Source organism: Heliconius melpomene, chromosome 20 (assembly GCF_056956725.1).
Source record: "Heliconius melpomene rosina isolate 202511_hmr_F chromosome 20, ASM5695672v1, whole genome shotgun sequence".
Taxonomy (NCBI): Eukaryota; Metazoa; Arthropoda; class Insecta; order Lepidoptera; family Nymphalidae; genus Heliconius; species Heliconius melpomene.
In genome coordinates, this window is record NC_140408.1 from 3,414,845 (window position 1) to 3,437,733 (window position 22,889).

Below are 22,889 nucleotides of genomic sequence, written 5' to 3' on the forward strand. Positions count from 1 at the left end.
CTGGAAAATAGGCAAAGCGCGACTTTGAGTGCCGCCAGTCATTACGCAATGGGAACGGAGTATCGGTTCCCATTAAATAATAATAATAATAATTAAATATACAGCGTAAAGCTAAAAAAAAATGTTGAATTGAGGCCATCGTGACGCAGCGGCATCATATTTAATTTTAAACGAAACGAAACGGTTGTGGGTTCGACTCCCAATCAAAAAATGATTTAACAAGACAAAACGCGGCATTAAGTACCGTACTGTCAGTCAATACGCAGTATTTAAAAATTTATAAAATCACATAAATATATTAAGGTTTATATTTTAAGTAAATACATAATTGGGGGCGGCATATTCATAGAAAGAAACCACATAAACTATTTCTCTTAATTTTTAGCAGGGCTCCTAGAGATCCATATCAGAATTCAGACTTCCGTCTTATTATGTAACCTTTTTTATTAATGTAAGGCGTAATAATAATGTATTTTATAAATAAAGCAGGCTAATAGAGTTCAAAATAAATTATAACCAAAATGTCATCAAGATCCGCACAGTAGTTTAAGCCGTGAAAGACAAACAGACACACAAACAGGCAGACAATAATTACAAAAACGACTTATGTTCATCTCTGTGTAGTTCATTATTAACATTTATAATATATATATAAATTAAATGCAATAATTAAAGCAATGTTTTTTTTCGTACGCATACAAATAAAGCTACTGAGCGAGTTACGACGAAATATTGTCAATGTAAATCTTGTATTTACCGCTAGCCTTAAAAAATTAACAGAAGAAGAAGACCTGTTACCTCATCCACTATCATCAGTCACCCTCTACATACATTCCCACTGATGAACTCTTATAATCCACAAAAATATTACATATTTATATTTTGTACTACATAAATAAAAATTGGGTAGATTTGAAATAAAAATATCACACATTTATTTGTTATTATGCATTCTATTGTTATAATATTATACACAGTAAAAAATATAATAAAAATTATTATTGTAACACAACACAGAACTTAGGGATTGTCCCGAAGCAAAATATAAACTGTAACTAATTATTGTCATAGAAAATATTGAAAAATCGATGAAAAAATAAATCATAGCAACCATTTTCATATTCTGATTACAAAAAAAAACATAAAACAAATACTTCTTTTTGAAATACTCATATATATTGCATATACAAAATTGTTAAAATAAATTATTATGTGCTCATTTAAGCCATGATTATAAATTTAATATATCTATTGAGGATGTAACCTGTCAACCAAATGTCTCGGTATACCCACGTCAAGAAGAGAAGACCTTCTAACTTGGTCCAAGTTAGGATGAAAACTGAGCAGAGCGTCCCAACACATTTCACTTAACTGAGGTATACAAAGCCAAACTTTATAAAGATTATTATTTCTTCTAGTTTCATTGTCTTTTGGTTCTATACCACCAAACACATACATGCACCCATAAGATGTCACTGTTGATGAATGGAAATATAATGGGTGAGGAAGAACAGTCTTTTGCATTAAATGCCACTGCATATCAGATATATTTAATCGCCAAATATCATCAAAAACACCTTGTCCATCAGTTCCACCAGCAACAAACACTTGAACACCATTCGGAGTCTCTACTTGCACTGCACTATGACATTTTCTAGCTAATGGAGCCACAGCATCTTTCATGCTGTCATCTGCCTTTGGTATTAATTTGGTCCACTGGTTAGTTTCAAGGTCATACATGGGGATTTCCATGAGCTCAAAGGCCCAATCTCCTGTCCCACCTCCTACTATGTAAAGCTTGTTACCAACTCTAACTACTTCATGCCGATATCTACCCAGAGGTTCACCTTCTTGTCCGGTCCCAATGAAAACTGGCTCCCAAATCATTGTCCTCAGATCTAATCTGTGAAAAGGAAATTAAATATTTCTTAAATAAAAAAGGATGGTGTAATGGCACAACATCTAGCTGTAAACCAACGGTTGTGGGTTTGATTCCCCCTTGACATAATGAATTAATTTCACTTCCTCACTCTGGCGCCTATGAGGAGGGTAGAAACACTAATTTAACGCTGGCAATTCTGCTATGTTTTTATAGATGTACACAATTTTTTAAATATAATTTTATATATACTTAAATCAAATTACAAATTAATCTAAATGTTGTAGATAATACTAACCTATAAATATCACAGTTGTACGCAAATCCATTTGTACCGCCAATAGTATAAAAATGTCCATCATAGCACAGTATTGACTGCCCATATTGTCCAGGGGGCCTAGGGCCTGTTGCGTCTAAGATTTGGAGCCTTGCATCTTCACTGCATGTACGCCAAGCTATGACATCATTACTACATTTTGTACCAAAAGGAGCACCAGTCCCACCAAATATCTAAAAAACAAATTTATTAATAATATAAAATATATAAATTATAATTACAAATAATAAAGGTAGAAGTTTACTTTGAAAATACAACATTTCATGTTGTGGTTTTTTTAATAATAAGTTTCACAATACACATTTTTAGATCATTTTAATAACGAAATGAATGCATACCATTAAATACCTTCCATTCATACACATTGCATTTGAAGCCAGTTCTTCAGGCATATTCTCAATAATTTCATGTTGTTTCCATTTCCTGGTAGCTATTGAGTAACTCCAAAGTTCTTTAAAAAGTGGTTTGGCAGGCGTCCAAGTAGGATTATTTCTTTGTATTGTATTAAAAGGTAAATATGGGTTGTAGCCACCAAAACAATATATGTTAACATCATCACAAGCTATTCTGTGCCCACTTCTAGGTCGAGGATATGTAGAACCACGATATTTAACCTCAGTTACTTTAAATGGCTCAAATATATAATCTTTTTTTGATGAAATCATAATTATTAATTATACGAATTGTTAGTATAATATATATTTCAAACAATTTTACACATAAAACAGAAACTTGGTATTAAATTTTATAAAGATAAATATGTAAACTACCGAATATGGTCTATTATGACAGTTTGTCAGTTTGCTCAGCTGACAAGTATGACAAATTAGGGTTTTAACTTTCAAGGCAAGACACAGCTAAATTAATTTAAATATAGTTTCAATTTTTTTATATTATATAAAACAAAATACTTAAAAAGAATCAAACAAAATAATATGCGCAATATCTGTAATAAGCGTAATTAATAACATTTAATAAACTAGCGTCTTTTCATTTATCTATCATTTATTTTATACTAGCTGCTTCGCGGCTTCACCTGGTTTTAATTATACGAATATTTACTTAATATTATTTAAGTGTATATAGGGAAAATTGGTTGATTATTATTTTAGTATCACCTGTACTATTATCTATACACACTTAAATCGTCAAGTCTGTATGTGTATATATTTTGGAAATTTCTTTGAATATCCTTGAAAAAATATAGTACTTATTTATTAGAAAAATTTTTAGATACTTCCAATCTATGTATCTTTAGGTTATGAATGTACGCGCGCACGATAACCGAAGTTTTGTTCAGGTAAAACTCGACCCCGCGGGAATTCCAGAATAAAAGCAGCCTATGTGTTGCTCCACAATCTCTGTTTCAAATCTATGTCTATAATCTAATCTATAAAAATAGTGTCTGTATTTTTAAATACAGACACTATTTTTATTAGAGTGATTGATTTGAGTTTTATTATAAAACTATTATATGTTTTATAAAAAGGACAAGGCAAACGAGCGTTCGGGTCACCTGATGATGATCACCGCCGCCCACGACCCCGTGCAGCACCAGAGGAGCTATAGGTGCGTTGCCGGCCTTTGAGGTGGAGATAGACGCGCTTTTTGAAGGTACCCATATCGTACCGCCCATATGTGCCTATAGATTGTCATAGAATAAAATTAATCGGTTATAAATAAAATTTATTATTATAGCATATTGTCACTACCTAAATCAGGGTTGTAGGTTCAAATCCTTCCATAATTCCGTTAGCGTACTCGTGTAAAAGAGGGTAGATCGTAGGTGTAGGTGAAACAGATTATAAAATCAGTGGAATTGGATCAATCGGGGGAAGTTGCTTGTAGGCGATGGCCCTGATTGGAAGGTATCTAGTGTGAAGTATTATTAATATTGTTATTGAGTGATACATATCACTTATTGCAATTACGTAGAACCTCTATCCGAATACGTTAGAAACATGTAGACGATATGTGTTTTATCGTGTTTTTTAAAAAAACGTTGACCGCTTCCGATTTCTAACAATATTATAGTCCATCGCCATGTCTTCTAAGCTGCAATAACTTAAATGAGAGAAAAACGTACGTAATGAATGGAGAGCTTCATCAGTCTTTCTTGTTATACACAAAATGCGTGAAATTTGATGAATCTGCCTTCATAATTATAATGTTCCTAATGTAAAAAAATATAAATATTAAGAAATACAAATTAAACTTTTAAAAGAAAAAGTTAAATATTATTTCACACTGTATATACACCACTATTACTGCGTCTCCTGCGCTATTTCTTTAAATGAGCGATTTCATCATTCACCTCTAGACTTAGAAAAATAGATATGCAATAAAAAATTCCAAATGTCTGTTGTCATAATTATAACTTTATTTTTTAACCCGGTTCATAATACAAGGAAGAGAAGACAACTACTATGTAGAATACTCTCTAATACATTTGTAACTATTAATAAGCAAAATACAATACAATACAACATTACATAGGATATATATTCAGTTATTTTTGTCCAAATAAACATCTTACTATGAACTTTTAATAAAGGATAAAAAGAAATAAATGATTATCTATATATTAATAACAAATGAAAATAAATCCTTTTTAGTAATATATAACAAATTATGCGGCGCGGTGCATTCCAGTGGCAAACAGAACTTTTTGCTTAGTTTTCTTGTTCTTTTTCCCTGATGGTTGGGGTGTGGGGCTGGTAGCTAAAAGGGCGGCTTCTATAGCATCGCTAAGGACAAGGGCGCGAGGAGCAGATATATCATCCTCGTTGGACGGTGGTGGCGGCGGAGGGGCGGCTGTTTTACGTACACGCCATGTCCCGCTAGTGCTAGCCATCTGAAATTAAAGTTATTGGTTAGATAGAGATTGCAACAATTAAGTAGTGTAATAAATAAGTTTTGTAGACTTAAAGAAACATTAATAATTTGTTTTGATTAGCTCAGATATGGCTACAATATGAAATAGTTTTATTATTTCTATATTTTATATAATATTAATTTGATCAACTTTGATAGTCATATACATATTATAATATATGTTGACAGTGCTACCAATATACATAATATAAATACATTCAATATATATATTGTTAAGGATCTCTTGTAAAAAGAGAGTAATGTACTATAAATACAAATAGCAACAATCCAAATCCGATCCTAGTAGGTAAGTAGGTAGCAGGGCACTTTAATAAGTATATATTAATATGCATAGCAGTGTATCTGCTATGCATATCAGACAGAAACTTGTTTTAATATCATATTAATAACTTAAAGTGGTATATAAAATCTACATACAAATAATTTTGGAGTATAATAATATATTTGATTCTTGCCTTGTTTTAAAATGTCACCACCGAATTCTGATACTATATATTATATTTTATGTGATAGTATAAAATGGATACTAAAATATACATCGATATATTTTAATATCTACTAAACTTACTTTAGCGAAAGACAATCCAGATGAAGAAGCATTACTTGTCGTCGGACTAGATAGTTCAAGACCAGGCGACAATGCACTTGAAGATGGGCTTTCACTTGGCAAGGATATTTCTGCAAGCGGTGGACTGCCGTATATAGATGACGCAGAAGGAAACAGGAGCTCGGAGGAGAAGTCTGGTCTGGGAGGGCCTTCCATTTGCCGACGATATGCGCGTTCTCGACGACGCTCGTCCCGTTCTTGTTTGGCTTTGAGTCGAGCACGACGGTCTAGTTCAGCTATGAATGGAGTATTAATTTTCCTTATAAAAAAGTTTAAAAATTTTATAATATAAAATAATTATTTAATTTAATCAGCTTCTGCGCTGTTTCCCGCACTCAGCAGGGTAGGCAGAGGGAACCTAGTGTTAAAACACCCCAATCGTCACTTTCTGCCGAATTCTGTGGGCATTGCGTGTTGAGTGGTAGAGCTCAACGCCGCGATTTTAGCCTCGACACCAGAGCCAAGAAATAGAAATATAAATTGAAATAAACTGACTGGCCTCAATTTAATTTAAGAGTAAGTTAACTAATAGTAATAACCTCTCTACCTCTCTCACGAAATACCGCCAACTAAGAACTAATTATACAAACAACAAAGTAGCCGAGACTATAAATAGTCATTTTGTAGTTCTATCTCATAAAGTTTTTTTAAAGTATGTTTATACTATCTTGTATATATATATTTTTAAGAAATATTAAATCAACAATTAAGAAATACTAAAATACCAATATATGTGCAATTACCTGCAAATGTTCTAAGGGCTTCGTCAGTTACATAAGGTGGCTTCAAGTCAAGCTCCACAATATCAAACGAACAGTGCAATGGCAAATGTGCAGTGTATGGCGTATGTTTTCTAGTCTATAACAAATCAGACATATTTCAAAAATATTAAAAAAAATGCAATACTGCAGTATTATGTGCGTTAATCTCCTTACGCCAATTTCATTAATTCTAGGAATCCATATTCCTAGATGTTTCGTAAAAATACATTTGGACCTGGATGAAGAAGTGGTTTTTTTGGTTAGAAGTGTACTATAATAAAGTAACTTAAATATAAGAAATCAGCAAATAACACTTTAGCAAAAGTTATTTATTGAATGTAATGGGCAAATTTGTGGGAATAAGTGCTATTATAAAAACTTTTAAGTCACAAGAATTACTGCATAAAAAGAATATTACTTGTTCATTAAGTGAGTAGGTATCACGATGTAGTACACGTCCACGAATAATGTTTGGAGCAGCTGCAATAGCGCCCCAAGAAGCATTCAATATACGAATGTTCAAGCTGTTTAAAAACACCTGCTGGCCATCTTCAGCTAAAAAAAATTTAGCAATATTAAAAAAATATAGCCAAAATGAGAATTTATTTTGTAATAAATTATTTTTATGTATTGTTACGTATTAAATTACTAACATTGATAGAAATAAAAATATTTCACTTGATTTTGTTTGTCAATATCTGTAAAAATAGACTTGTCAGATGGTTTACTTTCCACTGTGGGATTTTCAATAAGTGGAAATTCTTCAACCACATTCTCATTTTGTTCAAAGTCAAAGGCTTTCGCTTCGGGATTTAAATCAGACTGCAAATCTATATTCATAGACTCCATTTTAGTATTAATGGTTTCTAAGCATGCAGCACCCTCATCTGTTACATCAAACCAGTCAAGTTTAACTACATTGACTTCTTTTTTCTCAATTACAGTAGGAGGTGCATTGTGCTCTATGATCTCAGGTAGTTCTATGTTAGGATTTTCATATTGAATTTTGAGTTTTTCTTCTTTTAATTTTAGCATTTCTAATGCTTGCTCCAAATAAATAATTTCAGATGTATCAAATTCAGCTAAAATTTGTGTTTCAATTTGTTTCCTGTCTCTTTCCAATATATCCATCACCTACAAAAAAACCAAAATTTTTATTACAACAGGCAACAAATGATCATTTTAAGCTTTTTATGTAAATCACGAATGTGTTTATTTTGTGTCTATTTCCCTATAAAAATATGAACTTTATTTATGGAATTCAAGTGTTGCTTAGTAAAATTAAATATTTGAGTTTTGTCTATTTGCTTAGTTAATTGTTACACAGTGGATAATGGCATTTTTGAGAGTGCTTTTCTGTAAGTAGCTCATTACTTTGAAGTAAGCTCTATACTTCAAAAATACTTTATAATTATGTTAGAGACCCACATAAACGTAAATATATACTTGTTAAGATCTCAAAAAAAATGTGAAACAAAGTAAAAGTTAAGACTACAAAACAACAAACCTGTTGTTTAGTTGCCGAGAACAGTTTAGCATATGGAGACATATCAAGTGCTTCCAATGGCAGGATACTGGTATCAACGTGTTTAATTTCGCCACGAGGCGGCGCCACTTCCACCACAGTGGAGCCGCGTAGGCGACGCACGAGTTGCAGTGTCACCTTAAAATCAGATAAAAAATTGATAGATATTACTTTACTTAGTTTAGAGTAATTAATTACTATTGAAATGCAAATATCTTTGCTTTAGCTTTGCACTGTATCCTGCATACAAGTAGAAAGAGGAAATCTACTGTTCAACATTCACTTTTCTCCACCTAATTTACCGAGACGTTCAAAAGGCGGGATTTAACGCCACGCTTTTTCTTAAGAGCACGAGAAAAAAAAAACATACTCCAGAGTTGGAATCAAACTGGAGCTGTACCACTGTCCAACGACAGCTCCAATGGAGATAAATACCAAGCTGAATAAAATAAAATAGAGGCCGTCGTGCCGCAGCGGCACAAGGGTGTGACTAAGACAGTTGTGGGTTCGATCCCTACTTGAGGAAGTGAAATATTTATTTACTTTTATATTACAATTAATAGTTAGATTATAACCATAATATTATTATATTAAGTCTTTGGTACATATTAGTACCTCTTCAGCAGGGGATGCCCACTGAACCATACGAGTAGGTTTCATATCAGCAACTTGCAAGGACATAGCACAAACTGGACATGGTGGAGGCTGTTTTTCATGGGCTGCAGAATAATGTAAAATGCATGCCCAGCAGTAAACATGTCCACAATGACCTACTCGCCCAGCCACCGGAGGACCGAGGCATATGGGGCATTCAGATCTCCCAGTGCTTCTTACAACCTGGAATTTTAATAACAATAATTTTCTATTAGCTTTACACTATATCCTGCATATTGTAACAACTTAAGTTAAGACACTCCCCTACTTTCTTTAGAATTTTAAAAACGTTAAGTGTCTAGTGGCAAACTCAGTAATAATAAGAATAATAAAAAATAGTAGAAAAATATTTGTTGTTATGTATTAAATATAGATATTGATAATATATTTGAAACTTACAATTTCTTCAATTTGCTCCCATTTTAGAGGCAAGTCAGGGTCTATCAAATTTACTTTATAATCTCCATCCTCTTTAACCACAAATTGGCAGCTAAAAATAATAAGTTCCAATATAAAGGAAATATTATGTAATATATTGATAGATAGAAATTACAACCAAGCATTATTGAATAATCATAAAATAATTGTGCTCATTTTCAATTTAATTTCAAGACATGTTGCAAGGTGGACCTCAACGCTGCACATTTTTTTTGATATGATAATATATTCAAATATATAATCATTACCACAATTGCTCCCTTAATGTACCTTAATTGCATTGAACCCACAAACATTATATTTGCAATACACTTCTACTGTACAATACACAAACAGTAAAAATAGATTATTATAAAAAGTATAACAAAATATTTATAAATTATTAATATTTATACTTTTAATTATTAAAAGTAAATGAACACTGATTTAAAAATGTTGTTGTGGCACAGGGGCGCAAAGAAGAGACGATAAACGCAATGTCTGAATGAGGAATTGAACTCTGCTACTCAACATGCAAAGCCTAGAGACTTGGAAGTTTGGTGAAAAGTGGAGTGTCTTATCATTAGGTTCCCATATTATGTTAACAGTGTAGGTTGATGCAGTGGTAATAATAAAATAAAATATAATAACTGAAAAAAATATCAGAGAAAGTAAATTTAAAATTTTCGACTAGTACTATTAACTTACTAGGCTCTAAGGTAGAGATCATGTTCATTTTTATAGGAGACCCATTGTTGGACTTGACGTCTTGGAGCTTGATCCCTCCGTTCTGTATTGCCTCGTGAGGGGTACATGAAATTCAGCAAATGATTCAAATTTTGCTTTTTGCTTCCAGGAGTAAACACTGAACCTATTTCAGGCTCTTCCTCTTCTTCTAGCCTAATGATTAAAACCACATAATGAATAGGTAATTAAATACATAGTTTGCAAAATCTGAGGTTTTTATTTTGATCAAAATATCTGTTTTCCAACATTTGAATGATATATATTACTACATACAAATTAATCTTTAACCTAAATTCTTCTATAAACTTTAATGTGGACTAATAAATTTAACTAAAATTTACCTGGTGTTCTGCGCTCCACCCACAGCGAAATTGGTGGTACCACGAGTGCGCGGGCGCTTATCCATTTGACCTCTACACTTTTGTGCTGGTACATTTTTGCGATAAGGTTCGTTTTTAGGTAAACTGCCAGATCCTTCACGTTTCTTGTTATTTCGTGGCCAAGGCTTATGTGTCAATTCTATAAAGAACACCACAAAAACATAAGTGATGACTGATGATGATCGTAAAGATCATGTGCTATAGGTACCTATATTGTTGTATAACATATTTAGTAAATATATAAACAAAAAGGAATCGACCATATTTTTGTGCTGTACGTTAAGATTACGTATAATAATCTTGATCAATGTTTACAATAAGTATTAAAAAGAATCAGCCAACATAATTACGTAGAAATAAAATGACTAATGACCTTATTGAGGTGCACACTCACCCGTATTTTTCTTACAGTCGATGGCTACGGCCCTCGACTGTGGTATAGTAGAACGATTTATAGATTTTTTGTCCATCCTGGAATCTTCCAACATCCACAAAAACAATTGAGCGGGATACTCCGCAAGGAGACGAAGATTTTACCTTCAAGACCGACATTTTAAAAAGCCATGTTTATAATACAAAACAAAGAGAAAATATATCCCTTTTAAATAAAATATTTAGACTATCGGTGAATACACAGAGTAACACTTTACACACAATAAGGGAGTATAATATACTCCCTTTCGTCGATAACGACGAAAATTAAAATGGAAAACTAATCGTATGACTCAGCCCCCAATATGGCGACCAGCTCCCTAGCCGGCAGCCAGCAACATAAATAATATGCGTACTTCCTTTCTAAACTATAAATTTATTTATATCTAACTAATAAAATATAAAGTAATACATAAAAAATTGTTAATTTCAATATAAAATTAAATTTATAAATGATATTAAAATTTAACAGTTTTAATAAATAAAAGTATAAATTTTGACTTCAAGAATTTTAAATTGGTTTTTTACTTTGTCATGATAAATATTACGTAATGTTTACAAAAATGATTACTTTATTATAATAATAAAATATTATTATTTTAATACAATATTATTTTAGTAATAATAAATTTATTTATTAGAAAATATTACGAAATATTTATTCATATATTTTGTTTTTTTTTCGATTCGATTTAATATATAATAACGATTTCTAGATACATTTTAGTATTTATTGATAAGGATTTATTTGTTTTTTTAAGGATTTATTGAAAGTAACTAGTTGGTTTCAGTTAGTATTATGATTACGTTATTTTTTTCAATTTAGACTGATAAAAATAAATTTAGACATATAAAATATAAAAACATTATCTGTGGACGGTTTTTGCGCGGGTATATTAAATTTACGCGGGAATAGGAGTACCTATATTATGTTTCCTACCTATTAATATATAAATCGAAATATTTGCCCATAAAAAAATGTACTAATGCAAATTCATTTGTCAATTTTATATCTATAAAAATGTGGGTAGAAATTTATAGACAAATTTGTAGGTAATTTTTTATTCACACTGGCGAAGTGATTTTGTGCTCAACTGGCACGCTCGGAACGCCATAATAAAAAGAACAGAACAGAACAGACAAATCTATTTTCAAAGTAGAAAGTAATATTTTAGTCTACTTTTGCTCGAAACGAAAATATGAGTTTTGCTGGAGACGAAATTTTGGACTCTCAAAACAGGTAGTAAATTAACATTATGATAAATATATACTTATTATTTATGTCGCCATTCTCTTGCATGTTTTAATATTAAACATTTATTTAACAGTGTATATAAAAATGATCTAAGTCAGACGCCATCCTATTTAACTCAACGTGAGAAACTGCAGTGGATACAAAAGCAACATACTACAGGTCTTTGGGTCCAGTGCGATGACTGTGATCGCTGGCGATACCTTCCCGACGTACTGGACAGTCATGAATTACCTAAGAAATGGTTTTGTAGTATGCACCCTAGTTAGTATAATAATTTAAAAAAAAAATGTATTTATAGCTTTTTGCTGGCGCGCGTTTCAATCGCGCGCTCAATATCGCGTTTTATCGTTTTACTAGAATGTGGAAATGAGAATAATTCATACTCTGAGAGAAAATCAAATTCACAACTGTCCTGCTTATTTAGTTAGACGATTTTATTAAGAAATAAACAATATTCATATATTTTTTTAAATATATTGAAATAACATTTACATATATATCCATCTATTTCTATGTAAAAGCTTCTTCAGGTTAATAATAGAAACAACCATTCGGTTCCAACACTTTATTGATTGATACCACTGTGCCGTAAAGTAAGTGTATTTGTCGAGGCTCAGGAAAGGAATGAATCCCGACGCAATCGTGTTATCTTCCTTCTTGCTCACACTGCGGGAGCGAGGGGAGCGGCATCAGGGAGAGTCCCTATTGCCGGGTATCACTCTGCACCTATTAAAATAGGTGCGTCTTCGGGTTGTGGCTGTAGAGGCGCTACTTGACCGAGAGGGGAGTAATTTTAGGATAGATGGAGGCTAGGAGGGGGAGGATGAGCTAGAGTCGCCTGGGCGGTCAGCCCAGCCGGGTGAGACCCTCGGCTACCCGAGAGAGGCCCAGCTTAGGCGACCAGCGACCGAGGCGACAGCTCAGGAATCGGATGTTGGGGGGGAGAGGAGATCCCTGGGGAGACGGCGCGCATCTGGTGGTCTTGAGTGCCACGGGGCGATATCCTTAAGGTGCAAGTGGTCTGATACATCGGCACGGCGGAACGCGTTGGACGCGAGCCGGCCGATGTGCTCCTCCAGGCTTTCCATCTTGAGATCGCGGTGGAGCGTTCGGTTGCGGACGAAGAATGGGGCCTGGGTGACTCGCCTTAGGGCAGAGTTTTGGACCACTTGCAGGATGTTTCGTTGGCGAGGGCTGGCAAGGGAGTACCACCCCGGTGACGCGTATGTGAGGCGAGTCCTCACATATGTCTTATAGAGCGCCAGTTTTGTTCGCAGCGGCAGGTGCGAACGAAGGAGAGGACGCAGCAGGAACAACGCTGTCTTGGCGGAGCTGGCAGCTTTGCGGATGTGCCCCGTCATGGTCAACCTCCTATCTATCACCACTCCCAGGTAGGTGGCGTGGGGGCTCCAAGGGATCTGCTGGCCCTGTAGGCTGAGCGGAGGAGGCAACTGAATCCCGACTACTAATTCCATGCCTTTTATATTATTAGTCAAATCAACAACTATCTTGACAAATACAATTATAACAAAATTGTGTCATTTGACTTCACAAAATATTATTTAAAAATTTAAGCCAAAGAAAATAACAACTTTATTAGAATTATTATACCATAATTCTAATAAAGTTTAACAACAAAATACTAATAAAAATAACTTTACATTATAATACATTCACAACGCTAACAGCTCGGCCTTCCTTTACCTTCGAGTCCCCTCGAAAAATGAGAAAAAAAAAATAACCATAAATTAAACAGACATTCATGTATATAAAACTTAATCTTCTCGGCCATCTTGCAATTAATTGTTCCTACAATTACATATACAATTAAATAATTATAACACAAAAAGAATAAAAAAAAAACTTAAACAACACAAATATATCTGTTACACTCCTTAGTTGGCTTATCAGCCTCATGTGTGAACAGGTTATGATTTTAGCCAGGTGTACTCATTATTTGACTTATCGGTCTTATGTACACCCAAACTAAAATCATATTACATCAATTTCTTACTCACTAAACTATTCTAAATCATTATCATTGTCATTATCATTATCATTATCATTATCATTATCATTATCAATTCAATATCTGTTACACTCCTTAGTTGGCCTATCGGCCTCATGTGTGTACAGATTATCATGTAAGCTAGATGCACTCATCATTTGACTTATCGGTCTCATGTGCACTTATACTTACTCATCATCATTTTCATGTTCTAAATCTCTACTCAACATGAGGAGATTCATATCACCTCACAATTGTTTATTTATCATAATCATGGTCATTATTATATTCAATTCAATATCTGTTACACTCCTTAGTTGGCCTATCGGCCTCATGTGTGTACAGATAATCATGTAAGCTAGATGCACTAGCTAGATGCACTCATCATCCGGCTTATTGGTCTCATGGGCACCTATAAGTATAGTATACTCATAATCATTTTCATGTTCTAAATCTCTACTCAACATGAGGAGATTCATATCTCCTCACAATTATTTATCCCATCACTAAAACTATCAACTTTACCACAAACTCTTCCTATACTCTTTATCGACTTTCATAATCATTCAAAACTTCATTATTAATTTCGACATTTGCTCAATTTCTTTCCTTGCTCAATTTCATCACTTGCGCATCTACTATTAACTATATCAAAAATTAAACCTTCTAAAGACTATTCAACCGAGTCAATCAAGTCATCATCAGTATCATTTAAACCGATCCCGATTATAAAATATCCAAGGAAACATTTTTATGAACTGAAAATACTCCTTGATATTTTCCACTTTTAGTAATTGAGGTATGATCCTTGTAATCTTGCTACAAGTTCTTTTTTTTTTGATTTACCATTTTTAATCTTAATATCGCGTTGAACCCCAACCACCTAGTAGTCACCTACTTTGTAGTTATTAAATTCAAAATATTCTTTAATTAAAAAAAACTTATTATAAGCACTCTTGAATCGTCGCATGAACATATAAACAAAAAGCTACCACCGGCTCGGAAGGCAGTTCTGCTGGGAAGAGCCGGCAAGAAACTCAACAGTTGCTCTTTTGAAAGTCAATGGTATATTTTACTATTACATTGGCTGGCAGCTATCCTGCACTACATTCCATACATGTACATCCTTTAAATATTCTTGTACAGTGTAATAATCTTTACTTGTTAGAATTTTTTTTTTGTTTTTTTACAAATACTTTAAATTTTGGAAGTGGCAAACTTGGAACACAGCGAAATTTTATTATATACACGTATACTCAGACCGATAAAAGATTTATTAACTTTTTGGAGGCGAAAACTTGGCGTAACAAGCTTATTTTTATTTCTCGTTCCTATCGTATGTCCATCACTATTTTTACTATGACAATGTTCATTTTGTCGGGTTTATCTTTGAAGACATCTCGCAGAGAATCTCGCGCTCTTTTAACCTTCTTACGCCACTGTTATTTATTTTCTTTATTTTTTCTGATCATTTGTTATTCGTAAATTTACTTCTTTTCTTTTTTTTCCGCCGCCTGAGTATTATTTTCATTTCTATTTTCTTGACAATTATGTTTAACATTGTTGTTATAACATTACTTGTCCGTTTGTACGGGATGTAGCAACTGCATTTAATACACGACTGTTCTTATGCGTTTCAATAAATTCTTTAAAGCTTAGGAAGCTTTTACTCGTGAATGAAGGAACTATCAAATAAACTAAAATAATGATTTAGTAATTTTAAAGTTGTTTTCGTATTTTTGACAGCATTTATAGTAATAAATTTATTATAAGCGTCTATTATATATGAGTTTCTTTAGAGGCATTAATAAAGGGAACAATTTTATATTCTACAGTAAAAATATTTTGTCTGTACATTTAGTACTTTTGACTGGAATGGATAGAGGGACACTTAAAAGGAATAATAGAAAGCAAAAATGTCTATATCTTTTAAATTTTCTTGTCTGTCTGTCTGTTTGTATATGATTATGTTTATCTCGGAAAGTGCTGACCCGATTTACTTAACTTACACGAATTGCGGTTTTAACTCAGCATAACATCTAAATCATCTTGTTTTAGCAAAATCGGTTTATAAATAAAAACTATCATCATTTAAATGAATTTAAGGCATTAGTTCGCCTACGAATATATAGCAATCTACACCTATAGTTATACTTAACGTATATTTTAAATCGACTTCCAAAAGGAGGACGTTGTCAATTTAACTATTTTCGATTCGATATTCGATTCGGGTATATATATATATATTTTTAATATGCAGTTTTTATTTTACAAAGAGTATTATAAATCCTCGCCAAAATAAATAATTTATTAACATTTAAGGCTGTTTCTGAACGAATCATATTTATTCATTGACATCAACACATTTGACTGTCAGTCAATTCTGGTTATTAAATGAATAATCATGTAGTTTAAGCGGGCGGGCCACTAGTGTGGTCTATGGGGAATGGTGTGGACAGATTTATCAATTTTTGGAATAGAGTGGAACATACCTTGTTTTGCGATAACTACATTCAAAATAAGGTTTCTAAAGTTTTATCATCTTCAAAACACTCTAAATCATATTTGTTTTTTTTTTTCAACAATTGCCGCCTTTTATAATTTTGATTTTTTTCTTGTAAATATCATTTCAATTTCACTGTCGTCTAATATACGCTTTATATTTCAAATCTCGCCATCTGTCTTTTGCATTTCAGTTACTTTCTGTTTCTATTCTTTTAGCTAAGTTGTTATTTTGAAGCCACCATCTTACCACCCGTGTTATTAAAATCTCTTTTTTTTAAGTCGTTTGCCGGCTGTAATCTACGACGGTGATGATTTTTTTTAAGTTGATGTCATTTCTTTAAAATGAGTTAAACCTAAGCCCAACATCCTAATTGAAAGTTATCTATACTAATATAATAAAGCGGAAGAGTTTGTTTGTTTGTTTGAACGCTAAGATCTCTGGATCTGCTGGTCCGATTTATTATGTTTTTGTTTTGTATGAAAGCTGCATTCTTCAGAAGTGCTATAGGCTATATAATATTACATTACACATATATATTAATAAATTAAAATACTTTCTAATTTGACGTACAATTTATTCTGCCATGTTAATAACAACCGTCGTTGCTAAGCACCGGTTTGCTAAGTTTCTTTGTTGTTTTAAGAAAACGTCACACAAAATGAACTTATATTTTGATATTAATCCTTATAAAAATAAATATATTATATAATATTTAATAAATATTCCTATAGTTTAAGCAGGCGTAGCCGCGTCCGGGTCCACTAGTTTACTATATTAACGAAATAATTTATATAATTTCATATTTTTATTTTATCACTCGAGTTCAATACATCGCCAACAACACATGTTATTTTTTTTAAAATTTTGCTCTACAGTCGCTTCTATCTTATTAATATTTACTACATGTTTGGCCTCCATTAATTGTACTCTAATCCTTTAATAAAAGGACATGTTCTTACCAACTGAGGTAATACGCACGCTTTCTAACACACGCACAGCCGTAAACGCTATACGTAGAAACGTACGAGCGAAATTTGAACAGATTTCTAAAATTTAATAACTTAAAAGCAGCTCGGATTTTATAAAATTTAACATTCAGACTTAAAAATATTTAATTGATCACGATTTTTTTTTTAAATTCATAAGGTTCACTTAAGTTTATTAAAAATGATACAATCTTTTGCTACTACTACTCTTTTATATACACTTTACATGATTCAATATTTTATTCTGTTTCTAATGGGACTGAACTAACTATTTTTTTATTTATTTTTTTCACCACCGCTTTCACAACAATAACATTCGGCTCTATAATACACATTCGGCTCTATAATACTGGATATTTTTAGTAATAACATTTTGAATTTATTTAAATTTTCATTTTGAATTTAAATAATCTATAGCTTACCGATAGTTTTTTTTTAAGTATTTACCAAAACCTTTCAGCGAAACGTAAATTTCGAAAATCATATTACTTATTTCTCATTAAAGAAAATCGACTCAGTGATTTTAAACAAAAGGCATCTATTATATATTTATTTTCTAAAATGCCCGCAACTTACTTTAAGAATTATTTTTATTTTAGCATTTCTTTGTAACCGTTTACAAAGAATACAAGTTATTAAATGATTTTAAATATTCATCTTCCAACTTGCTGAATTTCAAGTAGGCTAGTAGATCTTCTGGAACTACAAAATTTCCGACTTGTGCTCCTAATCATATTCTACAATACTCTGTAGCATCAATAATACAAATCAATAGCCTTTTTACCCTACATTTCACATCTATTTAATAAATTCATTTCAAGATAATTTCGTTTCTAAAAGTTCATTATATTTAGGTTTAAAGTAGACGTATAAATGAGTAATTGAGTTCCTGGCTATTTATACTTTAAATAGTTCTCTATTCTCGTTAACCAAATATCCAAAGTTTGTTTTTCATTTGAGCGGTTAAATTCGGGAATCGTATTAGAAGTATTCGTAGGTAATACATGTTGATAGAATTGTTTTAAGTGTGAGTAGGTTAATTACTTTAATTATGAATGTAGGTACTTTATCAACGCTAATATTATTTCGTACGAACGGAGTCGTGTCTTCTATTCCACATCCACTATCAGAACTAGATGATTCACTCACCAGCATTCTTCTTCGTCGCTTGTGACTGAGACGTGGCCCTAATGAAAGTTGATAACTGCAATTCGCTCGAAAGGTGACCTCGAAGCTCGATGATGCCATCTCAATCGGTATCTGCTAGACGAGCGCGAACTCAGCTTACGACCCAAGATTGGCCCACGTTCACGTTTGCGTCTTCTTACACCTTCATGATAATTTCAATTTACACTCGTGACTCAATCTGAAACTTACACCCAGTTGTATCAGTTTACAAAATAAATAAGTATATAAAACAATAATATGTCTACCTATTGTACATAGGCATCTTAATGCATACTGTTAATTTCAATTAATATAAAGATAATAAAAAATAATTGATACTGGCCTTAATATAACCTCTTGATGTGTTAACGTGGAAACACTCGCCACTTCTGAACTAAAAGCTTCTTCAGGTTAATAATAGAAACAACCATTCGGTTCCAACACTTTATTGATTGATACCACTGTGCCGTAAAGTAAGTGTATTTGTCGAGGCTCAGGAAAGGAATGAATCCCGAGCAATCGTGTTATCTTCCTTCTTGCTCACACTGCGGGAGCGAGGGGAGCGGCATCAGGGAGAGTCCCTATTGCCGGGTATCACTCTGCACCTATTAAAATAGGTGCGTCTTCGGGTTGTGGCTGTAGAGGCGCTACTTGACCGAGAGGGGAGTAATTTTAGGATAGATGGAGGCTAGGAGGGGGAGGATGAGCTAGAGTCGCCTGGGCGGTCAGCCCAGCCGGGTGAGACCCTCGGCTACCCGAGAGAGGCCCAGCTTAGGCGACCAGCGACCGAGGCGACAGCTCAGGAATCGGATGTTGGGGGGGAGAGGAGATCCCTGGGGAGACGGCGCGCATCTGGTGGTCTTGAGTGCCACGGGGCGATATCCTTAAGGTGCAAGTGGTCTGATACATCGGCACGGCGGAACGCGTTGGACGCGAGCCGGCCGATGTGCTCCTCCAGGCTTTCCATCTTGAGATCGCGGTGGAGCGTTCCGTTGCGGACGAAGAATGGGGCCTGGGTGACTCGCCTTAGGGCAGAGTTTTGGACCACTTGCAGGATGTTTCGTTGGCGAGAGCTGGCAAGGGAGTACCACCCCGGTGACGCGTATGTGAGGCGAGTCCTCACATATGTCTGTCCGAAGGAGACGATCTGAGTCTTGCTGACGTTGATGGTGAGCCTCCACTCCGCTAGCCAGTTAGGCAGCAGGTTGAGGGCCCGTTGGAGCTTGACGGCGGCGTGGGAGGGGTTGAGTGATTTCGTGAGGAGGGCGATGTCGTCCGCATACAAAGCCAGCGTGGTGTCCTTAATCGTCGGAACGTCATCGGTGTAGCTGGAGTAAAGCGCCGGGGACCAGGTGCTGCCCTGCGGCACGCCTGCTGTGGCTGGGTGACTCCTGGAGATGCTTCCTTCAACTCTCACACGAAAGGTCCTGCCACGGAGGAAGGCGGCTAGGACGAGAGCGAGGTGGTGAGGCATGCCGGCATTGAGGATCTTGAGGAGCAGTCCAGGGTGCCAAACGCGGTCGAAGGCGCTGGCCACATCCAGGAATGCTGCTGCTGGGCTCTCCTTCCGGTTGAAGGTAGCGGCGGCGAAGTGGAGGACTCTTGCCACTTGTAGCGTGGTTGAGTGTCTACTGCGGAAGCCAAACTGTTCGGGCCGCGGCTGTAGGTGCGGCATGAGAAGCGGGAGGGTAAGCTTCTCGAACAGTTTGGCTGTAGAACTCAATAAGGTGATAGGGCGGTAGCTCTTTGGGTGTCGCGTGTTCTTCCCGGGCTTAGGAATCGTGATCACCAGACCCTCTTTCCACGCCTGAGGGAAGTAACCCAGGCGCGGAATGGCGCTAAAGAGTCTGGTGAGGCTGGCGATGTACTTTGGCGGGAGGTGTCGGAGAGCCCCGTTGGTAACCCCGTCCTTGCCAGGGGCTTTCTTCGGTTTCAAGCGTAGGATCTCCTTCTTTACAGATGAAGGTGAGAAGAAGGGTGGTGACGGCAATGGTAGAAGAGGAGAGCGCAGGCGATTTTCGACCTCGGCTTCTATAGCCGCTTGGCGCTCCGGACGCTCGCTGGGGTTGGGTCTGAACTGCGTTGACAGGTAGTCCGCCATGATCTCCGCTCTGTCGCTCGCCGAGTAGCGGAAGGTCCCGTCCGGGTGGAGAAGAGGTCTCACCGGAGGTTTCTTCTTTGTTATCTGGCGGCATAGTTTGTTGAGCGAGGGCTGGTCGTCGTGCGCCTCCGCAATTCGCCGGTCCTACGCGTCGCTCGCCGTGTCTTCAAGGGCGGCCCTTATGTCTTCAATGAGTTTATTGAGCTTTCGTTTGAGGCTAGGGTCCCTGGACACCTGCCAGTCGGCGCGAATCCTCCTTTTGCGCTCGACTAGCACCTGTACCCGCCGTGGGATTGGCGGACGTGCATGAGAAGTGACGGGAAGAGTGGCGTCGCGCATTGCAGTCTGGATTGAGGACGTCAGCTCGTGTTCCAGGCGGTCTATGCTCTCGACGCTGTTGAGAGGCTCTACGCTTGGAGGCTTCTGATTGAGGAGGGCCTCGAATTTCTCCCAGCAGATTCTTCTGGAGGAAGCTGGGCCACCGGCCAACGTCATTCTGCCCGAGAGTAGAACGAGGACGGGTAGGTGGTCGGAGCCGAAGGCGTCTGAGAGGGTCTCTAGGTCCAAAGCTGCGATCCCCCTGTGAACCACCAGATCAATGGTGGAAGGCAAATGGGAGGCGGTGTTCGAGTAGTGGGTTGGCTCGTCGGGACCCACCACTGAATCCCGACTACTAATTCCATGCCTTTTATATTATTAGTCAAATCAACAACTATCTTGACAAATACAATTATAACAAAATTGTGTCATTTGACTTCACAAAATATTATTTAAAAATTTAAGCCAAAGAAAATAACAACTTTATTAGAATTATTATACCATAATTCTAATAAAGTTTAACAACAAAATACTAATAAAAATAACTTTACATTATAATAAATTCACAACGCTAACATATGTTTATTGATAAACATTTTATTTTAAATATAATTAATTATATACAATTTATAATATCTAAGCACCCAGAAATAAAAAAAATAAAAAAACTACTAATGCATATATTAGGTGCATGCCATATTATACATTCTACTTATACAATATTTACAGATATTTTTGTAAATATGTGTTCTGCACCCCAAGAGCCCATATACGATACAGAAAATATGTTGTACGGTGAATATGCGGCTGGTTCCATCGTACTGGCCAAGCTTGGTGAATGGCCATGGTGGCCAGCCATGGTAGATGATTCTCCAGATGAAGAACAATACTACTGGCTAGATGGGTTGTCTCATGTACCTGTGAGTTTTTTTATTAACATCAATTATGTATTTGACTTTATATTGCTCTAATATATTACTTGTTTCTGATTTAATCTCCAATTGAAAAATTAATTGTATTTAAATAAATTTTGTGTTACAAAAGCCACACAATATATTATACATGTAAAAATATCTTAAACACTAAATGTAAAAAAATGTAATTAGTAAATTATTAATTGTTTTACAATTGCAGACACATTACCATGTGGTTTTTTATGATGCAACTAAAGTAAGCAGAGCATGGCTCACTCCTTTACAACTCAAGCCATATTCGCAAAATAAAGATCTGGTGAAATCTTCCGCAATGAATAAAAAGTATAAAAAAAGACTGGAAGTTGCAATTAGACAAGCAAATGACGCTGAAGAGCTCCCATTACAGCCTCGTTTAAAAAAATATAGCTTTATTACAAGATATAAGGGAAAAATAGCCAACCCTCACAAATTAAGCAGTAAAATTCATCAAAGCCAAAATTTTGGAGAGCATAAAAATATAATTTTTCTAGGAAGTAAAAAATAAAAATCAGTTTCTCTCTGTTTCCCGCACACAGCACGGTAGGCAGAGGAAGCCTGTTGGACTGTTTTAACACTACTTGACTTTGCCGAATTCTGGAGGCATTGCGTGTTGAGTGGCAGAACTCAACGCCGTCATTTGCCTCGACACCAGAGCGAAGAAATGGAAATATAAACGTAAATAAATATTTCACTTCGTGAAGCTGATTTTATTTGATTTAATTTAATTTTAATTACAACATTTAAGAAGTTTTCGTCCCCTTCCACTTCGTGGAAGACTGGAAGTATATAATTTATAAAAGACATTTAAACAATTTGAAACAACTGCAAAAAAATCTTTTGTTTTCTAAATATGATTTTAATATATTTCTTACTTATTTCTTTTTGTGTATTAATATAAAAAAATAAAAGTTACTAGAAATTTATTTTTACATTGGGTAGAAACCTAATTATTGTTCACATT

At 35.0% G+C, this 22,889-nt stretch overlaps 3 protein-coding genes across 4 annotated transcripts; 1 reads left to right on the forward strand and 2 right to left on the reverse strand.

The window, feature by feature from the left end:
• Positions 1–933: 933 nt before the first annotated feature.
• On the reverse strand, positions 934–3,027 carry slim (scruin like at the midline). The gene is made up of 3 exons (XM_085205105.1): positions 2,555–3,027; positions 2,178–2,389; positions 934–1,903 (listed from the first exon to the last, which is right to left on the reverse strand). The coding sequence occupies exons 1-3, from the start codon at positions 2,879–2,881 to the stop codon at positions 1,249–1,251; spliced, it is 1,194 nt and encodes a 397-aa protein (XP_085061231.1). The 5' UTR covers positions 2,882–3,027; the 3' UTR covers positions 934–1,248.
• A 1,547-nt stretch (positions 3,028–4,574) lies between these two features.
• On the reverse strand, positions 4,575–11,020 carry LOC146527571 (E3 ubiquitin-protein ligase RNF10). The gene is made up of 11 exons (XM_085205251.1): positions 10,597–11,020; positions 10,164–10,341; positions 9,784–9,975; positions 9,058–9,148; positions 8,620–8,841; positions 7,987–8,142; positions 7,133–7,613; positions 6,898–7,034; positions 6,462–6,576; positions 5,680–5,954; positions 4,575–5,070 (listed from the first exon to the last, which is right to left on the reverse strand). Exons 1-11 carry the CDS (start codon positions 10,688–10,690, stop codon positions 4,846–4,848), a joined length of 2,166 nt encoding a protein of 721 aa, XP_085061377.1. The 5' UTR covers positions 10,691–11,020; the 3' UTR covers positions 4,575–4,845.
• A 618-nt stretch (positions 11,021–11,638) lies between these two features.
• LOC146527572 (zinc finger CW-type PWWP domain protein 1-like) lies at positions 11,639–22,853 on the forward strand. 2 transcript variants are annotated; one of them, XM_085205261.1, is made up of 4 exons: positions 11,639–11,874; positions 11,963–12,138; positions 21,705–21,895; positions 22,110–22,853. In XM_085205261.1, exons 1-4 carry the CDS (start codon positions 11,834–11,836, stop codon positions 22,431–22,433), a joined length of 732 nt encoding a protein of 243 aa, XP_085061387.1. In that variant the 5' UTR covers positions 11,639–11,833; the 3' UTR covers positions 22,434–22,853. The 2 variants fall into 2 exon arrangements, with proteins under 2 accessions (XP_085061387.1, XP_085061386.1); XM_085205260.1 differs by having other exon boundaries at positions 11,648–11,874; positions 11,963–12,150.
• The last annotated feature ends 36 nt before the right edge of the window (positions 22,854–22,889 follow it).

Excerpts from the sequence above, each read along its gene's own strand:
- slim (XM_085205105.1), bottom strand. The coding sequence starts at position 2,881 with ATGATTTCATCAAAAAAAGATTATATATTTGAGCCATTTAAAGTAACT. Across the intron at positions 2,390-2,554 it reads TGAATGGAAGGTATTTAATG|ATATTTGGTGGGACTGGTGC; the intron begins GTATGCATTCAT and ends TTTGTTTTTTAG. Across the intron at positions 1,904-2,177 it reads TACAACTGTGATATTTATAG|ATTAGATCTGAGGACAATGA; the intron begins GTTAGTATTATC and ends TCCTTTTCACAG.
- LOC146527571 (XM_085205251.1), bottom strand. The coding sequence starts at position 10,690 with ATGTTGGAAGATTCCAGGATGGACAAAAAATCTATAAATCGTTCTACT. Across the intron at positions 9,149-9,783 it reads GATCTCTACCTTAGAGCCTA|CTGCCAATTTGTGGTTAAAG; the intron begins GTAAGTTAATAG and ends TATTATTTTTAG. Across the intron at positions 8,842-9,057 it reads GGGAGCAAATTGAAGAAATT|GTTGTAAGAAGCACTGGGAG; the intron begins GTAAGTTTCAAA and ends TTAAAATTCCAG.
- LOC146527572 (XM_085205260.1), top strand. The coding sequence starts at position 11,834 with ATGAGTTTTGCTGGAGACGAAATTTTGGACTCTCAAAACAG. Across the intron at positions 12,151-21,704 it reads GTTTTGTAGTATGCACCCTA|ATATTTTTGTAAATATGTGT; the intron begins GTTAGTATAATA and ends CAATATTTACAG. Across the intron at positions 21,896-22,109 it reads ATGGGTTGTCTCATGTACCT|ACACATTACCATGTGGTTTT; the intron begins GTGAGTTTTTTT and ends TTACAATTGCAG.